This window comes from Adiantum capillus-veneris, chromosome 22, assembly GCF_014529385.1.
Source record: "Adiantum capillus-veneris isolate H3 chromosome 22, ASM1452938v2, whole genome shotgun sequence".
NCBI lineage: Eukaryota > Viridiplantae > Streptophyta > Polypodiopsida > Polypodiales > Pteridaceae > Adiantum > Adiantum capillus-veneris.
Window position 1 is genome coordinate 32,532,325 of NC_140952.1, and position 23,866 is coordinate 32,556,190.

Consider the following 23,866-nt stretch of genomic DNA (forward strand, 5'->3'; position numbering starts at 1 on the left):
ACTTATAGAGCCATTCCCTTGTGGCAGAGGCTAGCCCGCTTGGCTACAGGCTCCCAGGCTCGGGGGTGAGCCTGTATTGGCTCTATGGCTGGGAGTTGAACCTGATGTCCTCGTTTGGCTTGTGTCATGTCATGTGTGCAAGATGGATCCGGCTGGGGACTAACTGGAGGGGATCTAGTATAAGACACAATCAAGATGGTGTCCAATGTCCAGACAGATGTTAATGTGGTGTGGCTAGTCACTTGGAAAAGGAGGCCATAGGCCCTATTTGCAAGGACTTTTACCACAAGCAACGTGCTAGTGAAGAGCCCAGAGGCTATGTCAGCACACCAGCTCTCACCATATGTCCACCAAAGGTATCAGACAACGTGTAAATAGGGGCACAACAATAATCCAGAGAATAATGCAACAAACAGTAAACAAAAACTGTCACACCAATGGTCATCAAAAGGCTGGACAGTGGAAGGCATTATATCCAGCTCCACAGTATCGTCGAGCCAACCTGGAATTGAAGCTCCCTGCTGCTTTCTTTCTCCCCGCCATCGCTCCCTCCGCTTCCCTCCCTTGCTTCCTCCTTGCTGCCTGCTGTGGCTTCCTCCTTATCGGCCCCCCACCTAGCAGAGGCGAGGTGCGCAATCTCCTCCCGACAGGCCTTCTCTCAAAGGTGGGAAAGATCATCAACGTACAGTTCCTCATGCGAGGCTACTACCAGATCGAGTTTGAGACTCTCGAGATGGCGACCAAGGTCATTTCGATGAGCCCCTTCGCAGGGGGCTTATAGTGACCCCATGGTTTCGATCCAGCCTTTGATGTTCTTGTCGAGGAAGTAGAGCTGCCCCTCTCAGTTTGCTTTCCCGGCCTGAGAAGAGAGTACCTCCCGCTATTATCCAGGATTGGTTCCAAGATTGGGTTGGAGTCCCCGCGCACGACAGCAGCTTCAATCATTGCCAAGGCAGCAGGTATACCTACAGTATGCATTTTGGCTTGGGACAGTCTCTCTCTCCAGAAGGTAGTCCTACTGTCTAGGGTGAGTGGTGGATGGTTCCGCCAAAGCGTGGAGTAACTCACGAACCAATGCTTCATATGCAGACGGATGGGTCATCTTTCGACGGCCTATCTTCGCAAGAGATACCGACCCGCACCACAGACTCGGCCTACCAAGACTAGCGAGGCACCGCAGACAAAGACTCAGGGTGCTTGCAGATCCCCAGAGACTGGTGGTCATTCAACTGAGGGCTGGCAGCAGGTGCATGGCCGTTGCCGCCATGGACAGGCACGCCCCATAGGCCACCTTGGTGGTAGACTTGCAACAAGCCAGTAGCATTGGGTTCCTACAAAGAACTGATTTGACCCTCTCTAGCAGGATATCCTAGAGGAGACTCCATCCTCTTCAACCTCGCCACCGCCAGCTTCCCCTCATCTCCCCCCCCAAACCACCACCACCACCCCCTCCTCCCATCTTCTCCATTCGATCCATTGCCTGTCTCTTAGCCTGCCTCATAACCCACCTCCTGCTCAGGAGGTAGAACACTCCCCAACAGCTCAGAGATCTCTTGGCGGTGCGTTTGCCACGAACCAACTAGCTCAAGAGGGACAGCCCTATCTGAGGACACCACTTTTCGTGCAAGCTTCTCCTTTTGAGGAAGTCCCTCCAGGACTGACCACTTTTGACATCCACCCCGGCGATGAGAGTTTTTTAGCTATGACTTTACACGCTTCCTTGGCGACCCATCTCTTGACCTTGCGGCAACTTGCTTCAGAGTACATGTTCTTTTTCTGGCCCAGAGGAGCTGATGCCTTTAACACACAGGTTGGTTTCAATTTGCCGCTATGTGGCAGGGATCACATAATGCTAGATTGGCTCCAAGTTTAGGCTCTTGAGTTATCTAACCACACACGAGACTTGGGAGTGACAGGCTTGATACAAACCGAATGGCCACTGGCCAACTAGTCAGTGACGCCACCTGATGCAGTTGGATGTAGATACATTGTGGTATACTTCTTTGTAGACACCCAAGTGCGCCTTGCTATGTATATATACATGAGAATTCCAAGCAAAGGATATAGTTCTATGGACTGCACGCTCATCTTGGTGGACAGACACTTGATGCACGCCTATCTCCAGTCGCTCGGATGCGGACTACTCCCCATCCAAGCCGCGACCTCGAAGATTGTCAGGCTAATTGCTGCTGCAGCTTTGGTTTTCTCTCACTAACCCCATGAGGATAGTCTCATGGAGTATGCAGGGGCTTGGTGGACCCCAGTTTATTCCCCACAGGGTAGACTGATACAAGAGCTTCAAGGATGCGACAGATATATTTATGCTTCCAAAGCATCACCTTTGTGGGAGCCGTATTCGGCATTGTAGACAGACATTGCATGGTCGCTATGAGACATTTTGGTCGGCTGCTTTTGGGCTTGGAGGCACTCAAGAAGGTGTGTGTATGACTATTGTAGACTCATGCCAGCACGCCATTGGGGGCAGAGGTATGATTGTGCTAGGCAGGGCCAGTGGGTCACTATGCAGGTTCAAGGTAGCCTTGTAGGCTTCTTGAACAATTATGCACCCAACCACACGAGTGCACGGGCTGAGTTTTGGTCACCTATTGTGGAGTCATTGCCTCATGGAGGGCAGTGGTGCATTGGCAATGACTTCAACATGCTTGAGGACCCTTCAAATAGGATTGGGGGCGGCCATGCTACTATACATGGAGCTAAGCTGGCTGCTTGGGAGTGCCTATGTATGACTTTGAGGATCTCGGATGTATGCAGGTTTTGTGAGAGCTCTACTCTTTTTCTCGGTCAGACCACCAAGTAGGAATAAATTGCTGGATAAATTGTTGTTACGCTAGTGATCACATGGGTGGCATGGGCGATTCAATATGCATTTTGACAAGGGCTACTTTCTCAGACCATGCGCCAGTGATTCTTACTTTGTCAGATAGACAGCGGAGTGGCAGTCTCATGCTTCGCATCCCAGAGAGGATCTTGCTGGATAGAAAGCTCAGTGAGCAGGTCGTGGCACTCTCGACAGCGAGTTTGGACACACTAAGCGACCTTGTTGCTGGAGCAGCCACAGTGGCCTTGTGGAGCTAAGTCGCTTCTTCCTCCACGAATCAGCAGCTTGCTTGGCTATGGCCCATAAGAAGGAGAAGCGGTCCGACGAGATATTTCTTCTTTACAACGGATGAAAGAGTGTCACCCAGCTAGCCCTTGGATGGAGGATCAGATGCAGCAAGCTCGGAAAGAGCTAATTACCATTGAGGATTGGCGCCACGAGTTTGCCTTCCACCGTCAAGCATCTCACTGGACCCAGGTGGGAGACAGAGTTACTAGTGAGCTTTTTGAGGTGATGGGTCCTCATCATGCGCACTCTAGTGTTCGCCAGTTGAGGAGCTAGATGGGCTAGTTGCTACAGAACCTGATGACACGCGTGCAGTTGCTACTGACTTTTGCTCGCAACAGAGCAACAATCAAAGCGTTGGGATGCATGCAGAGAGCAAGTGTGGGCACACATGCCTTGCTTAGTCACCGAGGAGATGTGCCACTCCTCCGCGATAGCTGCCCAAGGGAGGATGGCTTGACTCCTTTCTTTTTTTTTGAGTATTGGGAGGTTCTTGGTCATGACTTATGTAGGGCATACTAGCACATTTTTCACATTGGGGAGATGCCAGATAGCATGAGGGAGGGCTTGATTTATCCCCAAGGAGGGAGGCTCTCTGGATGAGATTTGGCAATGGTGGCCCATCACTCCACTACTTGAGAGCATCATACACGAGACACAAACAAGTTTTGTCAACGAGCAAAGCATCCTTGACAACATTTTCACCTTCTAGCAGGGAACTGCTCTCGCTTGCCTCCGAGGAGAGGATCTTGTGGTGCTCCTTGACTGTGAGAAGGCCTATGACAGAGTTGACTAGGGTTTCCTTGAGGGCACTATGCGCCGGATGAGCTTTTCAAATGCTTGGATTAGGGGGGTGTCAACTCTCTATAGGTGTGTGCACACTCAGGTGCTACTGGCAAAGGGAAGAGGTGAACGCTTCGCTCACACAATCAGTACAAGAAGGATGCCCTCTTGCCGCCTTCTTGTTCCTATTCTATGCCAAGGTGATCAGTAGATTTTTGACTTCACAAGAGGTTGGCTTGCGTGGATTACAACTACTTATTCAGGGAAATGAGCTTTTGGATGCGGAGCTTTTGTTTCCAGAAGGCCAAGAAACCAGTTTGCAGAGATGTGGGCAGTCTCTTGAGGTGTTCTATTGTGGTTTGCTTAACTGGTGGACGACGGTGACATTCTAGGTTGGTCGTGCTTCCATGCTCGATTGGTCACCTAGAGAGGGCTTTAGGTGGATCCCCCTAGGGTCATCAATTCGATACTTGGGTTGTGAGGTTCGTTTGGATCTATCACCAGAGTAGTTGATTGCTTCTCTCCTCCTATCAGGATGAACTGCTCCAGTAGAGCTCGGCACGGCTCTCACTTGCAGGCAGGGCCGTATTGGTCAACCACGTGCTTTTGCCTACTATCTGGTACACCACGCCTTGCTGGATTTTCTCTAGTTCTTGCACCAACCAGTTGAAGAGGTTGAGCATGAACTTTCAATGGTCAAGGCGGGACACACAGTCCACTCAGGCCAAAGTCTCCTCGCAGGTCATTACTTTACCTCGCTCTCAAGGGGGGCTCTGAATCATCGCTACAACACGGCACAGTAGAGATCTCTTAGGGAAGCTCATTGTTAAAGGTCTCCTTCCAAGGGAGGAGCCCTGGGAGTTGTTGCTTCATCGGATTCGCCCCCTAGTCCCATAGATGGGAGGCCCATGGAGCCCTTCCACTCGCTAGATTTTCATAGAGATGCGTAGAGTGGGCTTGAGCAGGAAATGGGAGGACCGTTTTGCTTTGAGCTTGCTTACGTCTTGGGAGAAGCTACGAAATGGCCTTGAGCAACAACAGCCGACGTGCATTGAGGAGCGTGCATTGAGGACACTTGAGACAGCCACTTACATGGAACGTTGAACCCTTCAGTCAGCACACACCGAGGTCACATGGTCGTTACCAAACCAAATGTTTCTTGGGGTCCCATGGCAAAGGGTCCAGCGCACTTTTTGAGACTAGCTACAATTTACAACATTTCCTGAGGAGGTTCAAAGACGTCAATTGCGAGACATAAGGGGGTGTAGAGCATGTGTCATGAAAGTGTAAAGGCTACACCAACAGAATAGCACGCCCCTCTTGAGCCGGAGGCTCCCTACTAGATGGGGGCTTTCACTCATCTGGGGGTAGTTATTGTAGTTCAGGCTTAATAAAAAAACGCAGCGTTCTGCATGTACTTTAAGGTTCAGAGAGAGGGCCGCCTCCACAGAATCACTATTGAGGCACCAGAGTTGGCCGAGTACTGCTTTTAGCTGATCAGAGTTGTGGGGATCAGTGGGAGGACTTGTGTGATAGATGCAGACCCATCTACCCTTGAGTCGGGATTATGGGTGTGAGAGAGCCAACCTATTGTGCGAGTGCAGTGGCAACCGGGGGAGTGGTTTTGGCGGGATCCTTTTACTCCAGCTAATCACCCGGGGATTCTTTTCTTCCAGTACACAACACGACTGGGATGTCATATCCTCACAGCACAGAGAGACACTTGTCTTGCTGCACAAGACCATTGGCAAGAGGACGGTCTCACGGTTGAGTTCTTGGCAGATTTCTGAGGGCAGCTGTCGCACAACAGACAGCCAAGGAGAGTCACTATGTTCCAGTGGCTAGTTGCTCATCAGGCTACTACAGTTGGGAGTTGGTTGATGCACAGCCATCACTCTACTGCATATACCGCTTTTGCCCACACAGTTGAGACACAAAACCACTTTCTATGGGACTGCCCCATGGCAGAGAACGTTTGGCTCCGGATTGTTCGACGCATGTATGCACTTTCGATAGCTAGCCAGTACACTTCAGGTGTCTGCAGCTTGGTCCACCCTCACAGGCTCAGCACTTCGTTTCGAGATTCCGTCAATGAAGGGAGAGCCTTCCGTTCTTTAATGAGAGAGTGCAAGTGATCACAAACAAAGTGGATAAACACTGTGAATGAAGGTGTTGAGACTGAGAGATAGAGAGAGAAGAGAATACGACACCGGAAAGTTGTAAAACCCTCCTCCAAGAGCCCCTCTCTCGATGGCAAGAGAGGTCGACGCTATTGATTGCACAAATCTGGTACAAGTGTAGATGCAAATCTGAGTGACGCTAAGGCTGAAAACTGAATGCGGCGAAGACGATGGTGACGAGCCGCTATCTGCTGCTGTCGCTTGAAAGCTAAAAACATGGTTCCCTTGCTATCAAAAATGCTGGATTTGATGGTGGATAGATCGCTGATTTTGCTGGCTTTAGTTGCTGGTCCTTATTGCTGAAAAACGCTGGCTATCCAGGTTCAAAAACGATGCTAATGGGGGCTGAAATCGCTGGGACAGCAGCCTGAAAAACGCTGAATCTGCAGCTTCATAAACGCTGGCTATGGTGCTGGGAAACACCAGGTGTCTGGGCTGAAAACGCTGGAGTTTAGGTGCTGGAAAACGCCAGGCTTAGGAGGGGTGGTTCTTGCTTGAGAGGGGGAGAGAGAAGCCTGCTGCAAGTGAGTTGCCTGGTGCACTTTCTCCTCTTCTGCTAGATAAGAGAAGCGCTAGCTTTTCTTAAATAATGCTTTAGTCATTTTGCCCTACCCAGTTCCCAACAAAAGTCACTTAAAATTAATAAGTGAAAAATGTCAAAAATAGGGAAAATAGGTTTTATGCACTGGAAAATGCTCCTGATGGATTCTGATGGTGATGCTGATGATCATGCTGTGTGCAACCAGAGGATAAGCATCTACTCTAAGTACCTGCATGCACGGTCTGCGAACAGACTCACAAAAGTGCCAGAACACTTCCTAAGCTAGACTGACTGGACTGACTGAACCCTTGTCATGAAGTAGCTTGTCCACGTACACATAGGGTTGGCAATGTCACGTGACATTCCCTCCTTTTTAAAGTGAGGTACTGATACCAATCTGCATGGCTTCCTTGTAGACGGCCAACATCTCGGGATAATCTTTGAAAAACTCTTGATCGATCCACACTGCTTCGTGGGTTCGTCGATCCTTGAACTTCAAAAAGTATTGTCGTACTTTCTTCTTTGAACCATGGCGAAACCGATGCAACAACACTTGCTCCGGCTCCATGACTTCAATTTCATCTATGATCTCCGGTTCTTCTTCTTCCGAAATGTCCATTGGAGGCGTTCCTTGAAAGACTTTTAACCAAGAAACATGGAAAACATTGTGCATTGACCATGATTTAAGCAATTGTAATTTCATTGAAACCTCATTTATCTTTTTAATGACAGGAAATGGACCATACATTCAAAAAGACAACTTGGGACACTTCTTTCCAACTTGATTAAGACGTTGCTTCATGATTCTTAAATACACCCAATTCCCTTCCTTGATCGAAACATCTTGACGATGCTTATTAGCTTGCTGTGAATAAGATTCCTGAGCCTTGCTTAGCCGAAGCTTCACACTCTCAAAAATCTCATCCAATGACTGACTTTCAGCATTGGCATCAGACATTTGATTGACCGAGCGAGTCAAGAGTGACCAGACGGCCAAAAGCTGCCTCATACGGAGTTTGACCAATGGCAGAGGAAAAAGAATCATTCAAAATAGCTTGGACCAATGGAAGATAGAGCTCCCACTGAGACTGCTAATCATACACATATAACTTTAAAACATCAAAAGCCAACTGATTATAAATCTCTGTCTGACCATCTGACTGTAGATGAAAAGCCAATGTAAAATTCAACTTAGTGTCAAAATTTTCAAAGAGTGCACGCCAAAAATTGGACGTGAACTTAACATCCCTATCTGAAACAATCGATTTTGGCAAACCACAGAGGGGATACCAATGCTTAATGAACAACCGTGCTACATCTTGTGCGGTGATTGTGGCTTTACAAGGAATCAACATGCAAAACTTGCCGAAACGATCAACAATTGTCAAACATTGAGTGTTCCTTGAATGCAACTTGGTGGAAGGTTAGTCACAAAATCCATGGAGATATCCTGGAAGGGTCCATCGAGAATAGGCAGCGGAAGCAAGAGGCCTTGCTGCTTACCCTGAGCAGCTTTTATCTTTTGACATATAGTGCACTGTGTGACATAACGAAACACATCCCTTCGCATTTTAGTCCAATAAAAGAATCTTTCTATTTTTTCCAAGGTGGTGTTCATTCCCCTGTGCCCACCCGTGAGAGAATCATGTGCATCATGCAATATTGTTGGCCATAGAGAGGGCAACACACATAAATGTTGTCAAAAATACAACAAACCATCACGAATGAGATAGTTGCTTGGCCCTTGGGAAGCAAGAGCCTGCAACTGTAACAACTTGCTGACATGTCAAAACCTTGAAGAATGGAGCCAACTTACAGATGCCGGCCGAGGGGCCTAAACCCTACGAAGAACAAGTACCAGAAGAAGAAGTTCTACCAACTTATGGGGACCCCGTCCGATGGGGCCCCAAGTGACATAAAGGATTCAAATAAAGCTGGATCCTCACACACACACACACACACACACACACACAAAAGACTTGCGCAAACTGATGACATGGCAGATTTTCAAAAATTACGCTGATATTGCTAACGTGGCAGGCTGTACGGATTTCCGTGTTTTGCGATGACTGCTGGCGTGGCAGTTGTACGGATTTCCGTAAATTACGTTGGCAGCTTTTTGGCATTGCTTTTGGACCAGAAGCTTTTGAGTTTGAAGGCTTTTCACCGTAATTGCTTTTCAAGCCAAGGGCCTCTAAATATGAGGTTAGGGCTCATTCTCTCGCATGCTTCTTGGAGAAGATGCAGAGTCTGGAGTACCGGCTTGTACTGTGTTGATGCAATTTAAAGAAAAATACCAAAAGGGACGCCAAGGTTTGGGGCCAATACTCTTTGGGGTAGAATTCCGCCACTCCGTGTCGCGTGTCGTCTCTCTTTCAGTTCAGTTGTTATTGAAGTGCTAAAAGTCTGTTCAATCTATTCTTTTCTATTGGCACATGGTGCCCGTCTTGTGACAGCAACCATTGCTTACTAAACTCCGAATCCGCATACAGGTTCTTCATGCTGTCGAAAGACACACACTGAATAGAAACTATGGATCTTGACTCAAGAGCCACAATTTGTCCTTTGCGACGCAACGCATTTGCAACAGGGTTAGCTTTTCCAGGCACATACTCAATCAAACCTCCAAATTGCTCAAGAAATTGTCACCACCGTGCTTGGCGATCACTCCAATGTGCACTAGGCATAGACTGGAGCCACTTGACGGCTTGATGATCGGTGCGAACTGTAAACTCTCTACCATACAGAAAATGCTTCCAATGCTTAAGAGAGTGAATGACAGACAAAAGTTCTTTATCATAAACTGAATAATTCTTTTCTCCACTATTGAGCTTCCGACTAAGGAAAGCTACAGGACGACCATGTTGTTGAAGCACAAGGCCGATGGCGACATTGCTCGCATCTGTCCATACCTCAAAGGGGTCATCCCAAGAGGCAAGGATAAGACACGGTGCTTCTATCACCGCAACCTTGAGAGCTGCGAAAGCCTCAATGGTTGCTTCGGGCAAGTCTACGCGCTGACGGCGAGTCTTTACCCCTTTCAAAACATCAGTCATAGGTGCGGCAATGCGTGCAAAATTCTCTATGTGCGAAGTATATGCTTGACATAAACCAAAAAAAGAACGCACATCATATACAGTTTTGGGCAAATCCCAATTACAAACCTACTCCACCTTCGCGGGGTCTAGCTTGATGCCTTCTGCAGAAATGATATAACCCAGATAAGTGACTTCGGTGAGAAAAAACTCAGATTTCTTAGCTGCAATGTACAACTGACACTCATCCAAACGGGTTAGTACCCTTTCTACATCCTTTTCATGTTGTTCCCATGATGCAGAAAAAATGAGAATGTCATCCAGAAAGATACACCTATACACCAACCATATCGCCGAAACAGCCTACCATGAGACGGTTAAATGTACCCACGGCACCTGTCAATCCAAAAGGCATAACAAGATACTCCCATTACCGTCGCTCGGTGCGAAAAGCGGTCTTGAAGATGTCGCCTTTGAATACCCGGACTTGTTGATATCCACTCTTCAAATCGACCTTGTTGAAAACCTTTGCCCCATTGAGCCTATTAAGGATATACTCAATGCAAGGTATTGGAAACTTGTTCTTGACGGTCATCTTGTTCAAAGCCCTGTAATCAACACACAAACGAGACGAACCATCCTTCTTGCGAACAAACAAAATAAGAGCAGCAAAAGGACTTACACTAGGACATATGAATCCTCTGGCCACCAACTCCATGAGTTGCCGCTCTAATTCTTCCTCGTGTGTCTTGTTCAAACAGTAGGGAGCCTTATTGACAGGCTGTGCCCCTTCCATAAGCTCGATGCGATGGTCCTCCGACCGCTCGAGTGAAAGATCATCCTGCAAAAAGAGATGCTTAAACTTGGTAAACAAATCTGAATACTTGTCTGGAAGCTGGATGCTCCAAGAAAGTGGAGCAGCATAGATGAATGCCGCTTGTGCTCCTCGTCGAAGTTCATGCTTTACCTGCACATGAGAAATAAGAGACAAAGAGTACAGACCTTCAGCACGAATGATGATGGGTGAGTCAGTCTTGGCATTTAATGTGAGTGTGTTGGCCTCCCAATCAATGAGAGGGTTATGCTCCCGAAACCATCTAATACCCAAAAGCATATCACATCCTGAAAGAGGAGACACGAGAAATTTCCTACGGAAAGCAGCTTGTTGAATTGTAAACAACACACCAAGGCACTCTTTCGTGATGAGAGAGTCCCCACCGGGAGCGAAGCCAGAGACCTCGAGAGGAGATTTCTGACTAACCTCTAGGCGGGCTCTCTCAACAAGAGAGGCACTAATCACATCATGCATACTGTCTGGATCAAACAATATGATAAAACGTTGACCCTTTACATGACCATAACACTTCATGAGAGACTCATCAATGTGTGTGTCAAAGACATGAGAAGATTCAGCTTGGTTCATTAAAGTGCTTGTGGTTGCTATGGGTGCCATTGGTTCTTTAGGTGGGGCTGTCTTAGGACAAGCCTTCTTAATGTGACACTTGACGTGACATTGATAACATCTACCTTTCTTAGCATAAATCACTTGTTCTTCAGCCGTGATGTATCCTCCTATAATTCCTTCTGTAGCTTTTTCATCCGGGGTTAGCTTAGGTTTAGCAAGTGTTTTAGCGTTACCCTTAGATTCATTTTGAGAGTTCTTTTCCGAAGAATTAGAGGAAGATGGGCTAGAAGAGTTACCATTCTTGCCATTCTTACCATTCTGCGAGTTCTGAGAACTCTGAGAGGTTCCTTGAGAAGTCTTGCTCTCCTTAGGCTTTTCCTTATTGTGCTTCATCTCCTGTGCGAGAGCAATCGCTACCGCCTTCTTGAGATCGATTGGATCAAGTACCTCCACATCAAACTTGATATACTCGTTCAATACATAAAGGAATGCCTCTTTGCGCTCCGCATCCGATTTGCGTAATTGAGTGCCGAGATGCAAGACACAATTAGAAAAAGACATAACTGGCATACCATTTTGCTTGAGAGCGTGCCAATCGTCCTTCAATCGTGAGAGGTACTTAGGTGGCATAAACCGCGCCTTGAGCTTGTCTTGGAAGTCGGCCCTACTGAAAGAAAGGGGCGTGCCATCCTCTCCTTCCTCTAGGTGCGTGGCTAACTGTGCCTCTTGCCATGCGTGGTACTAATTAATGGCATCACCGGCAAGGTACATGGCTGCCGTCAAAACCTTGCTATTGCCTGTCTTCTTAGTTGTTGCAAAATAAGCATTAAATTGATGCAACCAAGAATGAATAACACTAGCATCCATCTTACCATCATACTTACTGAAAGTCAACTTCTCGGTGACTGGGTTGTTGGAGTCCGAATCTCGGCTTGCACCACTTGAGGAACTACCAACATCTTTGGACGGCTCGGATTTTGAGGTGAGAGCCTGCCAGACCAGCTCTTGCATACGTAGGTCTCTTTGCACCTCGCGTTTGTCTTCGGCTTCCAAGCGCACTTGCTCAATAGCGCCTTTCTTTCTGCTTTTCTTTCTTTTTGTTCATCGCGCTCGCGTTCCAACGCAACGCGAGTCGCTTCTTGTCGTGCCATCATGTCCATCATTGATTTGACCAAAGCCTCCATAGGATTCGGTACAACTCGTGGCGTAGATGGGGAAGGAGGAGGGTCGGGAAAACGTCCTGGTGGGGAAAACTCTTCTTCACCACTCCCATGCTCACCACCCCCGTACGAAGTATCCATTCCGCTTCAGGTGATGAACATACACTTGAAGTCGTGGATTCTTAAGTTCACGAGGAACTTGGGTTTTTATGGGTCTTTGGTTCTTGAGGATCTTAAGGTTCTTGGGGGTCTTGAGGTTCTTTGGTTCCTGAGGTTCTTGAGGTTCTTGAGTTCTTGAGATTCTTCTTTCGCTTGCAATTTGTGTTAGAGAAGGATCTTCTCTTCACCCGAGTTCTGCTCTTTTCCGCGGGCGCCCCCCTTGGCGGCCTTGCGCTCACACCAAGGTTGATTTTTCCCATCTCACGTGGATTGGCCGGCCGCTAAGTGCACGGTCCGCTCTCAATGAGTGAAAAGAGGCACAAGGGGAGGCTCGACAAGCCCTTCATTCTTGGGTTTCCTGTCACCCTTCAAAAACACGATTAGGAATCAACTTGGGTTACGTGCGACCGCAACAAGCAGAGAAAAAAAAATTATGTGGTTCTTTCCTTGAGTGATACAGAACACTGCCAAAGCTTCGATACTAATGTAAGGTGCAGCGGAATGAATGTTGAACTTTGCTCAAGATGAGGGCTCCGAACTGTGCTCAAGGTTCCTTTTACTTAGGGAAGGGAGAGCCTTCCGTTCTTTAATGAGAGAGTACAAGTGATCACAAACAAAGTGGATGAACACTGTGAATGAAGGTGTTGAGATTGAGAGATAGAGAGAGAAGACAATACGACACCGGAAAGTTGTAAAGCTCTCCTCCAAGGGCCCCTATGCTTAGACTGAAAACTGAATGCTGCGAAGACGATGGTGACGAGCGGCTATCTGTTGCTCTGGCTTGAAAGCTGAAAACACTGTTCCCTTGCTGTCAAAACGCTGGATTTAATGGTGGATAGATCGCTGATTTTGCTGGCTTTAGTTTCTGGTCCTTATTGCTGAAAAACGTTGGCTGTCTAGGTTCAAAAACGTTGCTAATGGGGGCTGAAATCGCTGGGACAATAGCCTGAAAAACGCTGAATCTGCAGCTTCACAAATGTTGGCTATGGTGCTGGGAAACGCCAGGTGTATGGGCTAAAAATGCTGGAGTTTAGGTGCTGAAAAACGCCGGGCTTAGGAGGGGTGGTTCTTGCTTGAGAGGGGGAGAGAGAAGCCTGCTGCTGCAAGTGAGTTGCCTGGTGCACTTTCTCCTCTTCTGCCAAATAAGACAAGCGCTAGCTTTTCTTATATAATGCTTTAGTCATTTTGCCCTACCCAGTTCCCAACAAAAGTCACTTAAGATTAATAAGTGAAAAATATCAAAAATAGGAAAAATAGGTTTTATGCACTGAAAAATGCTCCTGATGGATTCTGATGGTAATGCTGATGATCATGCTGTGTGCAACCAGAGGATATGCATCTACTCTAAGTGCCTGGGCATGCACGGTCTGCGAACAGACTCACAAAAGTGCCAGAACACTTCCTAAGCTAGAGTGACTGGACTGACTTAACCCTTGTCATGAAGTAGCTTGTCCACGTACACATAGGGTTGGATGTGTCACGTGACAGTGTGGTTGTTTCCTCCTCCCATACTCTTGATTTAGCCATCGTTGTACATCTCTAATTCTTTTCATTAGGAGTCTTTTAAAGTAACCCTCTCTGTTTGTAGCCCAATGGGTAGGTTTTTTAACTCATATATTAATTAAGATAATCTTGAAAATTGGCTTTCATGGATGTTAGCATTGTAAGACAGGGCCACAACAAGTATGCAGAAGTTCCACAATATTAAGGACATAAAGTCCTTGGTCAGCAATACCTGATCCTTAGATCCTCCTCCTCAATCCTCCCTCCCCCAAAAGACACACACAGAGACCATTATAAAGGCAGAAGATCCAAGACAAGCCCATCATTTAACGAAACAAATAATGATCAGAAGATCATATGATGAGATAATTAGTTTAATAGTGAATGAATAAAATATCAGTTGGAATGACACGTTCTTGACAAAGTAAACATATTGAGACATGCAACTGTATTCATACTAATTGTTATGTTCATAAAATGCTGAACCTCCCCTAAATATTCCTCTTCTTCCTCTCTTAAGCAGTTTTTTTAAACAAGAGCACAAGCACTCACAGTGTAGAAACCATTGTCTTCTAACTGCGAACACATAGTAGGTGTAAGGCCCTCCATCAAACTTATTGGCTTGTTAAGCATCCAATCTTCATACCTATCACTAGCTGTCACTTTTTTCACTGTTTTCTTTGCTTTTCTAACTTGGCTTAATGCAGCTCTTTCAGTCCCCATAGACAAACTGCCTTTTCTTTTGGTCACACTCCCTATTGAGTGGGGTTGAACTGAAACATCTGCATCATCTTTACAACCGACCTCACAAAAAGCTAAAGACAGCTTCCCATCAGGACCAATGTGTTTGTCTGAAAAATTGAAGAGCTCTATCCGCTCGCTGCTCCCAAACACAATAGCCGGATGTGAATTCTTCTGTAGCAACTGATTTGCATTGTATTTATTACTGCACTCCAAAGGACGAGTGCTTAAGTCTTTGCTAGCTTCATTAAGAGCATGATGGTGATCCACGAGGTCCTGAACAGACTTAAATCCCAAGAGTGCACAAACCTGCAAGACCTCTGTTATGGTAAGTCATTCAAGAGTGTAACTTAAAAGCTCTCTCTCTAGCCAGACACCCAGAATGCTCCTAAGAAGTTTATCTAATACTTTGTATTCAGTTTTTTCGCATTTATTATCACACTTTCACACTTTTCAGACATTGTAACAGATTCACCACTTTTGTATCAGTTTGGTCTCATAGGTCACTCTGGCCTTTTTGAAGACGTTAATATAACACTTCATTTCTCTCTCTCTCTCTCTCTCTCTCTCTCTCTCTCTCTCTCTCTCTCTCTCTCTCTCTCTCTCTCTCTCTCTCAAAAAGAACATCAAGAAGGTTGCAAGAGAGGAAGCCCAAAAAGATGAGGTACTCATCGTACACACAACCATCGAGGAGGAGAAGATGCGACAAGCTCGCCGTCTCAATGTGCGAGTGACCGGCATCAAAGAAGAAGAAGGGTCTACACCCGAGAGCGATGGGAAAGCTTTATGCAAGAAAGTGGGATACAAGGAAGAAGAAATCCCTTTCTCCAAAGTTTGGAGAGCCGGCAAAGATCCAAAGAAGAGAGCTCTCATCCTCCAATTCGCCTCCGAGGAGTCTCGAACTTCTTTCCTCCGAAAGAGGGTCATCTTGAGAGGGCTAGAAGGCCCCCCGATTTATCTTGATGATGACCTCACAAAGATGCAACAAGATCACCGTCGCGCGTGCATGCCTAGAGTCCACCAAGCCCGTAAAGAAGGGAAGAAGGCAGTATATCGAGATGGTAGGGTTATCATTGATGGCAAGACCATCGCATAGGGACTCGCGGCATGTGGGACACACGAGGAGATTCATGTCACGGTTTGGAATTGCAATGGAGACCTATGGACACACCCAGAGAGACTTGAGGAGGTGATGAGAGGTCAAGACATCATTCTACTTACAGAGACACACGAGAGCCCAGAGAGAGGGCTACCACGGATACATGGATTCCAGTGGGAGTCTCTACATCGGGGATGTATGCGCCAGCACACCACTCGTGGCTCAGGAGGAGTGGCCATACTCTTTAGACAGGGGCTTCACAGCAGACTACAGATTGTTGCCCGGGACCCACAGGCCCGCTACATGTGGATTCGCCTCGAGCTCTCACGAGACAGGATCGTCTACATTGCCCTTTGCTACTTTGCTCCCACAGGCTCCAGATTCGCCCCTATTGAGCAGGAGTCACCGTACGCATGCCTCACGGAGGAGATTATGGAGTACTCCACACTGGGTGAAGTCTTCCTTATGGGAGACTTCAATGCTCGTACGCGCAGTGAGCAGTGTGAGGCATATGACCACGAGGACCCAGAGGCACTACACACTCTAGATGAGGAGGCTACTATGAGAGATACAGCAGACAGAGCTCCAGTCACAGCCTACGGACGACATCTACTTCGACTTGGCTCCCAGCACCGTCTCGTTATTTATAACGGGATGGTCCAGTGGCCCACCTCAGGGGGCCTGACTTGTATGCCACATGGAGTTGCAGAGGGAGGGGGGAGTACAGTCGACTATATTTTGGGACCCAGGGAGGCTACACACCTTATCACATCCTTCACCATTCCACCCATACCCATCGGAGCCGACCACACATACCTCTCTTTCTCCATCACCGGAGATACCATCCCACACAGCTCCACAGCACACACTCCACACACCACCATCCATTTCACACATGAGCTAGCCTCTCTTTACTCGGCCGAGGTCGAGCATGGCCTATGCCTCCTCCACCCATCCACACCACTCTCAGTTCTCACATCACATATCTCTTCCGTTCTCCACACTTCAGCTATTAGCTCCTTTCCACACACCACTCACACAGGACGCACTCCCCCCCCCGGGACTATGCCTCAGAACCGCTGGTATGATGACGAGTGCAGAGAGCTATACCGACGCCTCCGCGCACAGCGAGCCTTAGGAGAGATCACAGAGAGAGAGGCCAGACAGCATATGAAGACGCTGACACGCCAAAAGCGGCGAGCATTCGAAGAGGCACAGGAGCTTGAGCTATACCGCCTATTCATGAGCATGGATAGCGCGACGGCATGGCGCACCCTGCGCGAGCCACGTCCGACTACAGCTATTGAGGATCCACAGATATGGCATGATTATGCAGAGCGACTTTACGAGGTGCCAGGACAGCCTCCTATCCCACAGCCACACGAGCCACGCCCCACGTGCTCCTCCTTCTTTACAGCACAGATGGTAGAGAGGGCCATACGCCGCATGCAGCACAGACGATCAGCTGACCATACTGGATTACAGAGTGAGCACATCATTTATGCGGCCTCCACTATAGCCCCGTTGATTGCACATGTCTTCAACCGGGCTATAGGGGAGGGCTTCCCAGAGGAGTGGACACAGCACACCATAGTGCCTATCCACAAATCTGGCGACACCCTGGATCCAGGGAACTACAGGACTATCATGATTGGCCACACGATGGCCAAGCTATATGGAGCAGTAATTGAGGCACAGCTCAGCTGCTACGCAGAGATCGAGGGTTTACGAGCTCCAGGCCAGGCAGGTTTCAGACGAGCTTTCTCCACCACTGATCACATCTTCGTTCTGCGCTGCCTCATTGATGGGGCAAAGGCGCGGAAGAAGAGGCTTTACTGCTGCTTTGTGGATTTCCGCAAGGCCTTTGACACAGTCCCACGCGAGAGACTCTTCCAGCGCCTTCACAGCATTGGGGTACCAACAGAGATGATTTGGGCCATATATGCTCTCTACGAGAAGGTGACGGGTCGAGTTCGTTGCCCAGGCGGTTTTTCAGAGACCATTGCTAGCACCATTGGTGTTAAGCAAGGATGCCCACTCTCCCCGACACTCTTTGGGCTCTACATCGACGAGATCTCCAACTACATACTGCGAGCAGGGGGAGAGGGGAGCGACTTGGCAGGTACTCCGGTCCACATCATGTTATATGCTGATGATATTGTGTTGATTTCAGAGTCACCCGAGGGCTTGCAACGCCATCTTGAGGCCTTGGACGAATTCAGCACACACAGGGGGTTGACTGTGAACCTTGGCAAAACCAAGGTTATGATCTTTCACACATCCAGTGCAGTGAGGAGCGCTGCCACCTTCACAGCAGCAGGAGGACAGGTTGATGTAGTCACCTCCTATGTCTACCTTGGCATCACATTCACCAGCCTACCAGGACCCTTCACTATGAGGCAGGCTGCTGCTGACAGGCTCACCCGAGGATATGCAGCTCTGGCCATGCTAGAGCGGAGATGCCACCAGGCACACTTTCAGGAACCCCGCACGAAGGGGTGGCTTTTCGACACCTTAGTCACCCCGGCCTTGATGTACTCGGCGGCAGTATGGGCACCAGGATTGACAGCTGACCAGTGGACACAGCTTGAGAGGCCACAGATATGTATGATCTCACGCTTGCTCCGCAGCAAGAAGAGAGTGCCACATGACATTATTAGAGCCGAGCTCGCCACACCACCCATGGTGGTAGAGGCACTATTCCAGACAGTCTGCTTCATCCAGAGGATGAGAGAGCTACCTCCTGACAGACTTACTCGTAGAGCATTTGAGGCAGCTATACAACTATCAGAGAGTGGGCATGAGAGAGCATGGTACTCACAGGTCAGAGCATGGTTTGAGGGACACGGTCTTGACATGGAGAGCCTACCACCTTTCCAGTACGACCCCCACTCACCATATGTTCACCTCTCTCACAGTGAGAGGAACTTGGTACTGAGACAGGATCTGTGGCAGCTATACACTAGGAGAGTCTGGGAGTCACCTGGCTTGGGGACGAGGATGTCAGATTACAGAGACCAGTTTCTCACCATATTGTCTGGGGGGTTCATACAGAGACCACGCTACATGGACACATATATGCCACATAGCTCACGGGTGGCGATTGGTCAGCTGAGAGTGGCTTCACACAGGTTAGAGATTGAGATCGGGAGACATACTGGTGTCCCCAGGGAGGAGCGCGTCTGCAGAGCCTGCACAGAGGAGGTGGAGAGTGAGGAGCACTTTGTATGTAGATGCAAAGCATACACTGAGATCAGAGGCAGGTATGAGGCTCTATTCAGAGGACAGCCCACTCTCCGAGAGATCATGGACTCTCGGGATTAGAGACAGCTCGGACGGTTCTTACTAGAGATACAGAGCCATCGGGACACACTACTACAGCCACACACAGCTACACAGACAGAGGGGAGACAGTCGCAGCTCACAGACTTCTTTCAGAGGATTACTGCCCCTCCCCCACCAGACACTCAGAGGGGAGTGACACTCCCACAGGCGGAGGTGAGCCGAGCTAGACGACGACCACGAGTCACAGGCTACAGGGCGCGCGCTCCCACCACCGACAGATCGAGGAGATCCGAGCCCGGGAGCGCCGTGCCACTGAGGAGCGAGTGGCCCAGATGAGGGCCGACCCGACAGCTTTCATCCGGGCAGCCTTGGCACCAGACCCGCCCATGTACCACATCTTACACCCCCCCATTAGTACAGGATGGAGCTAGATAGCTTGATGCATTCTCATGATTGTACTACCTTGAGCATATAGACATGCATATACCCCTAGAGATAGAGCTCCATCCCTCCTGAGATACCCCACTACCTACATTCAGTTCAGTTTTGTATCAGTTTTGTTTCATTTGTCTTTCCGATAGACGGATGACATACACACCATGTACATTTGATTTGTCTCATAGGCCGATTTCGGCCTGACATAGACGTTAAAAATCTTTCTTTCTTTCTCTCTCTCTCTCTCTCATATACACACACCCGCCTGTTGTATATGTACCCTTCAGGCTCTTGATACCCACCTTTTACAGATTTACTAGTGTTTTGGTTTAGTTAGTTTCTTTCTTTTATCCAGACCTTGTACCAAATTCACCATGATGTAACTCTTTGGTCTCATAGGTAATTTTGGCCTTTAGAAGACGTTAATATAACATTTCATTTCAAATCAATTCTCTTTTTAGGGTTGTCTGATTTTTTTTCTGTTTCTTAGGCTTTCGCCTGAGATTTTAGCTGCTTTTTAGAGTTTTGAAACTGTTTTGTGCTGGTTTTTAGGATTTTGCTTTTTTTTTTTGGATTTTGCGTCTGTTTTTTGCTGATTTTTAGGTATTCGTCTGTGCTATCGCTGTATTTTAGGGTTTATCTGTGTTCTACTGTTTTTTAAGGTTGTATGTCTCTGTTAATTTTGTGACTGTTCTTGTGGTTTTTTTACTGTTTTTTGCACATTTTTGCTAGTTTTAGGGTTTTAGGTCTCATTGGAAAGAGGGTGATTCTACGAGCATCATAGGTCCCCCATCTACCTAGATGACGACCTCACACCATCACAAGTAGGACATAAACAGACATGCATGCCTAGGGTCCTCAAAGCTCGTCAAGAAGGAAAGAAGGAAAGAAGGAAAGAAGGCCTCATACCACAATGGCTGGGTCATCATTGATGACAAGGTTGTTGCATAGGGACTCGTGGCCTATGGGACACAGCATGAGGAGATTGACATTGCAGTTTGGAACTGCAATGGTGGTCTATGGACACACCCAGAGCGACTAGAGGAAGTGATGAGCAGTTGAGACACCCATCTACCTAGATGACGACCTCACACCATCACAAGTAGAACATAAACAGACATGCATGCCTAGGGTCCTCAAAGCTCGTCAAGAAGGAAAGAAGGAAAGAAGGCCTCATACCACAATGGCTGGGTCATCATTGATGACAAGGTTGTTGCATAGGGACTCGTGGCCTATGGGACACAGCATGAGGAGATTGACATTGCAGTTTGGAACTGCAATGGTGATCTATGGACACACCCAGAGCGACTAGAGGAAGTGATGAGCAGTTGAGACATTGTCCTACTCACAAAGACACGCGAGAGCCCAGAAAGGGGCCCACCGAGGATCCATTGGATTCCACTGGGGGTCCACCCACCGAAAGTGTACATGCCAAAACACTTCCCAGGTCTTGGAAGTATGGTTGTTCTCTTCAAACAAGGTGGCACAGCAAGATACAAATTGTAGCACGAGATCCAAAGGCCCATTTCAATTGGATCCGCTTAGAGATTACATAGAAGCAGATTATATACATTGCCCTATGATACTTTGCACCCACAAGCTCCATATTTGCTACCACTGAGAACGAGGAGGGTGGGGATGTGTGTGTGTGTGTGTGTGTCTGTGTGTGGCGCCAGCGGGGGGGGGGGGTCACCACACACATGCTTGATGAAGGAGATTATGGAGCACTCTGCACTTGGGGAACTTTCCTCATGGGAGACTTCAATGCCCAGACATGCAGCCAGCAGTGTCAGACCTATGCTTTTGAGGATCCAAAAATACCACACATTACAAAGGAAAACTTCATCCACCGAGCCCCAGCAGACACAACCCACCCCACTTCCTATGGACGCCATTTACTCGGATTGGACTCCTAGCATTGTCTCCTTATATATCACAGGATGGCACTTTGGCCTACATCTAGAGGTCTGACATGCATGATGCCACATGGAGTCGCAGACGAGGGGGGGAGTACAGTGGATTATGTTATGGCACCTTGGGACATCTCATTAGCTCTTTCACCATCCCATCCATCCCCCTTGAAGCCGACCGTGCCTACCTCTCTCTTTCTTTCACTAGAGCGACCATCTCCCACGCCCCTCTAAACCTACTCCACACTCTACAATCCACTTCACACAAGAACTAGCCACAATCTACTCAGAAAAGGTTCATGAGGGCCTTTGTCGGCTTGACACATCCGCACCATTGTCCGCACTCACCTCCCAATTCTCATATGTCTTGCACACATCAACCCTCAGCTCCTTTCCACACACTACTCACATTGCCCCCCCCCCCCCCCCCCCCCCCCCCCCCCCCCCAGCCCAAAAAAAAAACCTGCGGACTATGCCATAGAACCGCCGTATGATGATGAGTGAAGACGGCTTTACTACACCCTAGCACAGAGAGCTCTTGGAAAGAAAGAACTACAAGGCAAGAGACCAGAAGACAAATGAAGACCCTCACATGCTGCCAAGCGGCGAGCTTTTGAGGAGGCAAAAGAGCTTGAGCTTTACCATCTATTCATGAGTATTGATAGTGTGAAGATGTCACAAAGTGATGACATGGCATGCCCAACTAGAAAGAACTGGCCGAGACGGCAAGGAAAACTGAACCCAGAATAACTGAAGACGTTGGGGCCAAGGGGCCTAAGAGAGGGTTAGGATTTTAAAAACCTAACCCACCAACTTAAAGAACTTATGGAGCATCGGCCGAGCGGCCTAAAACCCTAAAAATCAGAAGGTTGATCTCTGGCTAAGATTTTTGTAAAACGCAATGACATGCTCACGTGGTAGGCTATACCGACTTTCATGATTTGCGCTGACAATGCTAACGTGGCATTCCTCTATGAATTTCCCCGATTTACGCTACTGGAAGATTTTGGCAGCTTTGCATGGTGCTTTTTGAGTAAATGTTTTTTGATCTAGTGCTTTTCGATTTGATGCTTTTGGGGCTCTGCTTTTGAGCAACCCTTGTACGTTTATAAGTGCCCTTGGGATCACTCTTCCGCAAAGCATCTGGATGTAGAGAGTTGGACCCTCGAGAGTTGTACTTTGCGAATATAATAATAAAGAAATACCAAAAGAGGCGCCAATCTTTGGGGTCAGTGCGTCTTGGCTCGAAACTGCACCGTGCCGTCTCTCCCTCTTGCTATGATGTTTAATAGAGCCATGTATGAGGGGTTCCCTTAGACTTGGAGTATGTCCACTATTGTGCCTATCTTCAAGTCGGGAGATCCTATGCTTCCCGGGAATTAACGAACCATCATGGAGGTCACAGTCTGGCTAGGCTATATCCATCAATTCTTGAGCATGAGTTTAGTGGATGGGCAGAGAGAGAGGGCATACGGTTAGCAGGAGGACAAGCAGGTTTCAAGAGAGGTTTCTCCACTCTTGACCAGAAATTGACACTCAGAGCCATTATTGAGGAGGGTAGCGTCACGAGGACGTGGCAAATGCTAACTTGAGTTGTTGGTTTCTTTCCGAGGATTTTTATTTAATTTTTGGGACCCTCTTTTTGAAGTTGCAAATGGCCGGACATTGTATGGCCAATGTGAAACGGCCGATGGCCGAGAGTTTCACCCGCACTCTGGAAGGGCAAGTCACCACTAGTTGTTCGGGCCAATTGGCACTAAAATCCGAGCAGTAAAAGGGTGTCTAGGCTCAGTTCAAAGTCATTTAGGCCCCTCGCGACACTTATAAGTTGGTGGGTACTAGGGAATAAACTCAAAAGAGGCATAAGGGGCACATGGAGGCTCCAAATGCATCTGCCAGATTTGCATGAAGAGGGGGCGTCCAAATTAAGAGAGGAGGCTGATTTGACTGAAAGTGAGTGCTACAGTGTGTGTGAGTAGTCGATGCAAGTGATCACAGCTTCAATGGAAAGCTTGCCTTCTCCACTCTGTGTAGCACGACGATTTGCTCTCCTGCATCTCTCTCTCCCCTTTGCACATATCGTAATGCCCCACTAGTTGGGCTTCTCAGATGATCATGTACATTTATGGGGGTTTTATGCGCATTTGCCAAGGCAAGAGCCTTCTGTACAAAAACCGGATTAGCTAATTGCTAATCCCCTTCGGGTACGCACAGTTCCGTCATAAAGGAATGCGAAAACGGAGAGTTTTCTCGTGTGAAAACTCGTCCGATTTACAAGGGAACTGCCCCATTGCGTGCGGGAGCACCGAGACATGCGTAGGCGTGCTCGCTCTGCTCGAAACGGTTCAAAACAGATAATTATAGCCTGCTGTGTTTTTCTGCAGGTTTAGGGTTTCGCACCTAAACTGCAGGGAATCGCCAGGGGAGCCTCGGAAAGGCCTTGTGATGCGTGTACAGGGCAGTAGGCACCTAGTAGTGGCAAAATAGAAAATTACAGCATGCTGAA

The 23,866-nt window shown here is 48.0% G+C and overlaps 1 protein-coding gene across 4 annotated transcripts in view; it reads right to left on the reverse strand.

Annotated features, from left to right (window-relative positions):
• Window positions 1-23,866, reverse strand: part of LOC147429127 (DEAD/DEAH box RNA helicase family protein) — a 234,134-nt gene that overhangs the window by 140,262 nt on the left and 70,006 nt on the right. For 3 of the 4 annotated variants that reach the window (XM_086495195.1, XM_086495194.1, XM_086495193.1), the window contains one exon: window positions 14,443-14,940. The exons of the other annotated variant lie outside the window; for it this stretch is intronic. In XM_086495195.1, coding sequence (XP_086351321.1) covers window positions 14,443-14,940 — 498 coding nt within the window. The remainder of the gene's footprint in view (window positions 1-14,442; window positions 14,941-23,866) is intronic. 4 annotated transcript variants of the gene reach the window in all.